This window comes from Cryptotermes secundus, unplaced genomic scaffold, assembly GCF_002891405.2.
Source record: "Cryptotermes secundus unplaced genomic scaffold, Csec_1.0 scaffold949, whole genome shotgun sequence".
In the NCBI taxonomy this organism is placed as follows: domain Eukaryota; kingdom Metazoa; phylum Arthropoda; class Insecta; order Blattodea; family Kalotermitidae; genus Cryptotermes; species Cryptotermes secundus.
In genome coordinates this window covers 99500-108634 of record NW_019721778.1, presented here as the reverse complement: position 1 = coordinate 108634, position 9135 = coordinate 99500, and the positions used below count along the sequence as shown (strand labels likewise).

The following is a 9135-nucleotide window of genomic DNA, read 5'->3' as shown; positions in this document are numbered from 1 at the left end:
CACCCTCCTATCTGCCAAATCCTGTTTCGATCTCTCTTCAGATCACACGCCCATCCTCATTTCATTATCCTTTGAAACAATTCCTCGTGCTCCACAACCCAGCCTCTTCAACAAAAACACAAACTGGGACTACTTCCGTTTCCTCATCTCTGAACAACTTTCCCTAAATATACCACTTAAAACTACCGATGACATAGAATCTGCAGTCCACAACCTCACTACTCTAATTCAAAGAGCAGCCTGGTCATCCACTCCAGAATCCTCTCCCTCCCCTCAAACCGTTAGTTGCCCACTCACAATCAAACAAAAACTACTTGATAAAAGACGACTACGCAAAGCTTGGCTCCGCTTCCGCTCACCAACCACCAAATCACTTCTAAACAAAGCCTCTCGAGACCTAAAGCAACTTATCTCTGATCACAACAACCTCCACTTTCAGTACTATCTGGAACATCTCTCCCCCGCAGCCTCATCCGACTATTCTCTCTGGAAAGCCACCAAGAAAATCAAACACACTTCTCGTCCCTCTACCCCTATCATTACTCCTCAAGGCTCCTGGGCACGCTCCAACATTGAAAAAGCTCACACCTTTGCCACCCACCTGTCAACTGTTTTCAACCCTCACCCCTCTAACACCCCCCATGAAGAAGAAACCTCACTTGTATCTTCCTTATTCTCTCCATACCAACTCGACCCAACTCCTCCACCCTTCAGGCAATCAGAAATTCAATCAACAATAATCAAACTTAACAACAAAACTTCTCTTGGCTATGACCTCATCACTGGAAAAATCCTCCAAGAACTACCCCCAATCTGCATCAAACACCTCACTCATCTCATCAACGCTTCCCTCCGTGTCGGATTCTTTCCCGACCAATGGAAAGTTGCGCAAATAATCCTAATTCCTAAACCTGGTAAACCCCCTCACCTCCCTACCTCCTATCGCCCAATAAGTCTTCTCCCCATTTTGTCCAAAGTCTTTGAGAAACTCCTCTCCCATCGACTACTCTCTATAGTCGAATCCCTTCACATTCTCCCCGATCAACAATTTGGATTTCGCCAAAGACACTCTACCATCCACCAAGCCCACAGAATAGTAAACAAAATTCATGAAGCACTAGAAACTAAACAGTATTGCTCGGCAGCTTTCCTCGACATAACACAAGCTTTCGATAAGGTCTGGCATACTGGCCTTTTGTGCAAACTGCGGCAGTTTCTCCCCCTCAATTACTTCCTACTCCTCAAATCCTACTTATCTAACAGACACTTCCGTGTCAAAGTAGACAACAACTATTCTGACCTTTTTCCGATTCATGCAGGTGTCCCCCAAGGAAGTGTCCTCGGCCCCCTCCTTTACCTCCTCTACACCTGACATCCTAACCTCTATCAATACCACTATCGCAACCTTTGCCGATGACACAGCATTACTTGCAACCGACTCAAACCCAGTCACCGCCTCCCTTAACCTTCAAACCAATCTCAATTCCATTCAAAACTGGCTCTCTATTTGGCGCCTGAAAGCCAATGAATCCAAGTCCGTTCATGTCACCTTCTCCAATCATAGACTCCCCTGTCCTCCAGTATACATTAATAACAAACCTCTTCCCCAAGCATCAAACGTTAAATACCTCGGACTCCACCTAGACAATCACCTCACACGGACCAATCACATCTTCACCAAGAGGAAGCAACTGGGACTCCTACTTTCCAAATTAACTGGCTACTAGGACGTAGATCCACTCTCAACCTCAGCAACAAGCTACTCATCTACAAGATTATCCTGAAACCAGTCTGGACTTATGGTATCCAGCAATGGGGTTCTGCCTCCAGCTCTAACATAGCAATACTGGAGCGCTTCCAATCAAAGGTTCTCTGCCTGATAACAGATGCCCCATGGTATGTTTCCTACGCTATCATCAGCCGTGACCTTCAGATTCCAACAGTAAAAGAAGAAATTAGTCGTCTCAGCACTAGATATAACGCCCATCTCAGCAAACACCACAACCTCCTTGCATCCCGCCTCACGAGGTCGCCATCAATTCGCAGACTGAAGAAACACCACCCCTTCGACCTGCCTAACAGATTTCAGTATACGTAGCTCTAAATCTATTATGTAAATCCTAGCTAATTCTTTCCATTCGCCAACTTGGTCTCCGACCAACAGCCCATGGATCATCGCTAATGAGCGTATATCCGCAAGCCACCTCAACTGTCATATCATTATGCTGAATGTATACTACAGATTGCATAATAAAATTGGGAGTCTTTAAAAAAAAAAATATTGGGTTCAATCTCATCTCTGCCAAAATATATCTTTAACAGTATTATACCATTTATGGTGATGCTTATCTACCAAACTGCCATCCAGTGTGACTCAAATGTTAGCCCATAATCACATATAAAACATCCTAGAAGTTGGTTCACTGTGGGGTATAAAGTTTCACAGTATTCCATATCTAAATAGGAACACTGCCAAATTTGTGCATAATGGATAGCTTATCACCATCATGCATTTTGAAGGCTTAGGTCATTATAAATCACAAGATTAGCTTCAACTCTTCACTGTCAAGTTGATGGCCCCAAATCTCACCATTCCCTCAGTCAACAATGGGGGGCCAAGAATGGAAGGCAACCTCTTTGCATTTTTTCTGGAGGACTTCTCCAGTTTTATTGCAGTTAACTTAAAAAAATTAATTTTCAAAACAATTTCAACTGACATTAAAGAATGGCAATAATATTAACTGCATCAGAAACATACTGAATATCTTAAATAAGCTGGAAGCAAAACAGTGAAATCTTGCTGTCATGCTTCTGTATAGTGCTCTTTGGTCTGTGCTGAAGTTCCACATAAACACTGCAGTTATTATACACATAATTACATATAATGGTACAAATGAGATGTATATGCTAAAAAAGATTTTAAATTTATACCTTACACTGGATAAAACATCAGATGGGTATGGGCATTTTATGCACCTAAGTGTGTGGTATGATTTGAAATAAAAACTAGAATGTTATAATGTGAAATACAATTTTCAGCAAAGCGTTTTCTGCTTAAACCATTCAAAATTCAACCTAAGTTACATTATAAATGAGGACATCAGCTGATGTACATATACACTGTAATTTCCGTCATCTTTCAAAGACTGTATATTTTATACAATACAAGGCATATCAGCCATCTTGTCTGGAACATAATGGCATTAACTTTTGGTATATTTTTATTTATATAGATTACATAGCTGGCTGATCAGTCAATTGCTTCTTAAAGCTGAACCAAGCTTCATATGTGACATGATACAATGATCATAAAGTATAATTTTGGAGAGATGAGAATCAACAGAGATATCTGATTTTGGGGGGTCATGGTTTATGCTGATTTTTAATTAGTACTCCTGTTTCATATATAGCAATGGCATAAAATCTTGCTATCTTGCTCCAGACACTAGTTACCCTGACCAACTTTTTCATGGTTTTCTCCGCCCTCTCCCAATGACTGGATGGCAGCCAGTACAATGCCCCAAATTTGGCAACAACTTTTTCCTTCAATATCTGTTCCAATTTATTATTCACTAATATGAGTTACTGACAGTGTCATTAGACAGTGGGATAGTTTCGGTAAACCACAAATACAAGTTACTTTCTCCCCTTTCACAACATGCATCAATACAAGTCTACTGCTTGCAACACTTACCACTGGGATCGATTCCTAGTGTTGATCCACCCGTATTCCCATTGGTAACGACAGTTGTTTCCAAAGAATCAATGGTGATGCTACCTGGTCCAACTTCCATGAAGAACTCCACATTACCTGGGGTAATGTTGAACGTGGGTTGAGGAACAAAGTTTTGCTCTGAATTCTGGGCTGCAGAAACATAACAGACACTACAGTTCATGTCTATGTCATAACATTCTAAGTGATGACACTCAGACTGATTCCGTTTTTAAAGATGCCTTACCAGGAGTACAAGTTAGGTGGCATTGAATGGTAGAATTTGTGGATGATGAATTGGAAGGCATGTGGAAGAAAGTACACATGGATTACGTATTTTAAAAATGCTGTCACAGTATTTTCTTGGAGGGATGAAAGAAATTACATGAGATGAGTGTACGATGACTAAATTTAAAAGACACCCATATATCACAACATGCAGTTACTCCTCATTATACGCAAGTTTGAAAAACGTGATTTAATTTTAACATGATCAACTAATTTTCACTGACTTCAATTAAAAGTGCCTGCTTTAATGTGAACTGCCTGCTGGCTGATTGGGAGATATGGGAAGACGAGCAGGTAGATTATTGTGTGGGTGTGCAGTGGAAAAATGAGAGGGAAGAAGGGTAAATTATGTTTGATTTATGTAATTTTACCTTCTGCAACTTTCCTTTTTTGAACACAAATATTGTATGAAATGACAAATTCCTTAACCTTTCTTCACTAATAGCAGATGAAGTAATCACCAATCCAAATTCCAAACCACACACTCACATAGTGCATACTGTATGCACTTCTAGTGCCCTCAGGCTTACCTTCAGAAGAAACCTGTTGTCTTTCAGACTGTGTCTGGGGTGCATCCTGAGCCTGGTTTGTGTTGCTTCCAGCAGTCTCAGATTGAACAGCTGAAGCATGACTGTCAGGTGGCGCTGATGGTGCTGCTGATGTTGCGTTGGAAACCGCTGAGGAATTTGCTGATGGCGAATTGTCATTCTCAGCATGTGTAGATGGCTGAGAGTTGTTGCTTGCATTCTGTCTATTGGCCATTACATTAATTTGGGCCTGAAAAAAAAAAAGGTCAGTCCATCAGAAGTGAAGGCACAAGATGTTAAAAAATATGACATATTGTGCAAATAATCTTCACTTACTTTCCCTTCACATGTACATATACAGTGTTTTGCACACCTCATTAGTAATCAAATGTTACAGTATACTGTCCACAAGTCTTGCTTCATTCTTGGTGGATTCGGGGTTCAATACTCGGTCTAGAGGCTGTGTTTAACTTGAGGTTTCCCATGGCTTTCCACACTCCTCCCATGTAAATACTGTGAAAGTAGCTAAAATCATCTCAGTGGCACATTTAAAGGCCAGCCCCTTACCCAATGTGGGAGGAGCTCCCACTGGTGATTTAAATTCAGATATGCCAAATAACATCATCTCCAAACTAGTATAACTATTGTTATCTCCTTATAATTACAATCAAAACCACTAAAATATGAAAAATATTCATTTGAAATATTTTCAGTATCTGTATTTGATAAAAGTTTACTAGCTGATGCCATTTCTACTAACAACTCATCTACAATTAACATTTGCAAGATCATTTGCTCAAAGAAAGATTAAAAAATCTGCAGGATATGAGGTTGTCACAGTGGTCGTTATGAAGAGTTCTCCTCTGGGATATAATGCTGTATAGTCCACTGGAAGTCAAGAAGAGCTCTGCTTGCCGTCTGCTTTCATGCTGGTTTCTTGCTTAGCTTAGTCTTTGACCCTCAAGACAGAAGTGATATGTTCCTCCAAAATGTCAGATGACTTTCAACAGACTACCTGACATTATATCCCAGGAGACAGAACTCTTCAATAAATATGGTCAACTAACACTAAATGATCATCTTAACCTTCTTCCTGAAGAATACACAAGTAGATTTCATGTAGTTCTAATACCATTTGTCAGTCAGAAGCATAAAGCACAAGGATTCATAAACGCACAGTGCATGGTACTTCACAGTGACAGGCAGTAATTGCATAGGATACAGTGCACAATGCTCCAAACCAATGGGTTAAAGCAAACCATGACTGGTTATTTTTATATTCTTCCAAATTCATTCACAATTATCATTTCACTTATCACATAACTGACACAGTTACATGAAAAAGTGCTTTGTGCAAACACACAGCAAATAACTATGGATTACATAACAAAACACTCTCAGTTTCTCAGTATTGGAAGAACTGGTTTCTGGTATGATAATTTTAGCTGCAGTGTTGTTAAAATTAGGTGGTTAAATTCTGAGCACTTATGAAAAATGCAGACAGATTGGATAATTACAAAACATATTGACAAAAATCAATAAAGATTTTACTGTACACAAAATTTTATTACCTGAATTGGTATCCCTGCCTGCAGTACTGCAGAATGTTGAATAAGCACTGGACGGCATCTCAAGTTACGTGGTGGAGGACCAGAGAATTCACACATGATGTCACTCATGGCATGATATGCATGAGAGAGGAAATGCATCACCTCTGACACAGAATTGAACACTCTCTGTGCATCTTGGAGTGCTGGTGACTGGAAATATATGAAACAATGCATTACAAAAATATGTTTACACTGCAATTTCATCAAATCATTACACAGTTTTCTCCAGCTATAACACTCCATACTATACATTTTCCAACCATATTGAAAAACTGTTTCATTTTATTTTCAACAAAAATGGTACATGTCACATCTTATATCTGCAAATGAAGAAAACGTGTAAAAAAAAAAAAAAAGAACATGATTCACTGATTTCTGGGAAACAGGGAGCTGGTACTTGTAGCAAACTTAAAAAAACTAATGCCTCCATGAAGTGCCTGTATATTTACAAAGACGAATCACAGATATTTCTGTTACTATCACTGTAATATTGTAGCCAGGATAGCGTAGTTGGTACAGTGACTGGCTATGGGATGGACAACCGATGGGTTGGAGTTCAAGTCCTGGTAGGGTCAAGAATTTTCTCTTCTCCACGTCGTCCAGCCCAGCTCTGGGGCCCATCAAATTTCCTATCCAGCGAGTACTGGAGGCTCTTTCCCTGAGGGTAAAGCAGCAGAGGTGTGAAGCTGACTACCCACCTCCAGCTAGTGCCAAGATCGAGAATATGTAGATCTATACATTCACTCCTCCATATGTCTTCATGGCATACTGTTTAATTAGTTAATTACAGAGACTTTACCTTTCTTTATCACTGTAACATATGCACACAATTAATCCACTTCCATACTTCAATTGTGGGTGTGTGCATGTGTCTGCGGTGGTTGGCAGGTAGAGGTCTGTGCAGATGGTTGGTGGAGTGGCTAGTTTGGTTGCTGCTTATATTTCTGCATTTCTCTCAATACAGGTACATTTTCCTCCCCAAAGGTCATTACTCTCAAATGTTATATATATATATATATATAAGGCTATAATTGACTTCACAGTAGCTTGGATTTCAAATAATTCTGATAAAAACCATCAAACAGCATTCAAACTCCTACACTGCCATAAACCACCAATGAGTTACACCACATCAGTATGTACATTACATACATCAGGTTCAAAGACTGGGTCATCTCGCATAAGCTGATGGTACTGTTGCAGAAATGGCTGCATACGTTCAGTAACACGGTTCAAATCATCCAGCAAGGCTGCCATGTCATTTGTTCTTGGGTATCTGAAACATGAAAAGAACATACGGTATTAGAAAACTTTATTTATTAATTACAACACTGTATTGGCTGCAGAATATGTAACTGGAAATAGCTGTATCATATGATGATATGAAGCACTTGTGGGCCCACACCATTCTAATGTACTTTCTCAGAAACTGACTTGAGGAATCAGAAAAATAAACATATACAAATACTAATTTCTTGGAATAATTTCAAACCTGGTACTTCCTGAATGTAAGTATCCTGTCACTGATCATACATGGACATTGTGGCATGACCAAACAACATGTACTGACAAACCCCAAGAATGTGTGCATAAAAGTATGTCATCAAACACAGTCCCATGACAATTCATAACCTTACAAACTACACAGTCCCATGACAATTCATAAAGCTTACAAACTATCTTCCTAAGATCAATTACCTTCTAATTTTCTCATGTTTCAAAACAGCCTCTTTACAAGAGAGTGACACCACAAGGCTCTGTATGCACTTCTGTTCTATATTCAGGCCATATGTTCACATCTGTATGGACTTCTATTCTCTGTTTTGGCCATACACCCAGCCCAATGCATCTTCACTTATTTGATCACAGGACTAATATTAGGCAAGGTATATATATATATATTACAAAGTTCCTCTTGTAATGTCCTTAATCCCAAAATTTTTGAATCTCTCTTGTGCCCAAATACTTTCCAGAACACTTTACTTCCAAATACTTGGAATTTAGGTTTCCAGCTAAAAATCAAATGGCTGCGTTTACAACTATAAAAAAGAAAGTATCATATTACACAAGCACATACACACCCACTTGTCCAGGCATGCATCCACACGATCATACACATATTCATTTTTTTTAGAAAGATGAATAAATATAAATTTTTTATAAGAAGTGAACAAATATAGTATGTCAGACATGAAATATCATGGGTACTCACTCCATAGACCTCCTGCTCTGATTTTCACTTCCTGAAGCTGAGCTGGGTTCAGATGAAGTGTGCTGTGGCACCTGTGTATTGGCCTCACCTGCCTCTGAACTGCTGACCTGCTGGTCCTGCTCAGTTCTTGTCCCTTCCTCACTGCCAGAACCTGACATAATAAAATCGCTGGATGTACAGAAATAACACAAAACTTTCAACCGTAAAAACACACTGTTCTGAACATATATACAGGGTGTCCCAGGAGGAATGGACCAAACTTCGGGAGGGTGTTCCTTATGTTAAAGTATGCCGATATAACCCAAAACACCTATGTCCAAAGTTGAACGGTTACGGAGATAATGGCCCGAGAAAAGTGTGGTCTTCTTGCAGGTCCACGCACTATAGCTGTCAGCTGAGACCCTTATCTGTTTGTCCTTGAGTGCTGTGAGTCACTAGCCGTAAGTTCATGCGCTGCCTACCAGAGCCTACAGATTACGTTTCGGCGGGGTCGTGAATGGGTGGTAAATTAGTTTGTGTGATGAGTTGCTGAAATGCCTCTTGTGTTGTTGTGTTGTCTTGTGGAATATTGTGATATGCATTTTGTGTGTGGATTTTGCGGTCACAATGCACGTGCTGCTGTTGAAGAATACCAAAGGCGTTTTCCTGATCGAAGGATTCCATCTCGAAGTGTATTTACACGAATTCACCAGACATTGCGTGATACTGGTTCTCTTCCAAGTGTTTCTGTGCACTCTGAAAGGCAGGATGTACGAATGATAGACACACGAGAGCACATTCTTGATA

At 39.9% G+C, this 9135-nt stretch overlaps 1 protein-coding gene across 2 annotated transcripts in view; it reads right to left on the bottom strand.

The window, feature by feature from the left end:
• Positions 1-9135, bottom strand: part of LOC111875790 (large proline-rich protein BAG6) — a 43748-nt gene that overhangs the window by 11709 nt on the left and 22904 nt on the right. For both annotated transcript variants that reach the window (XM_023872311.2, XM_023872313.1), the window contains 5 exons: positions 8350-8500; positions 7290-7413; positions 6099-6287; positions 4531-4777; positions 3695-3865 (listed from right to left, as the gene is read on the bottom strand). In XM_023872311.2, the coding sequence (XP_023728079.1) occupies positions 3695-3865; positions 4531-4777; positions 6099-6287; positions 7290-7413; positions 8350-8500 (882 nt within the window). The remainder of the gene's footprint in view (positions 1-3694; positions 3866-4530; positions 4778-6098; positions 6288-7289; positions 7414-8349; positions 8501-9135) is intronic.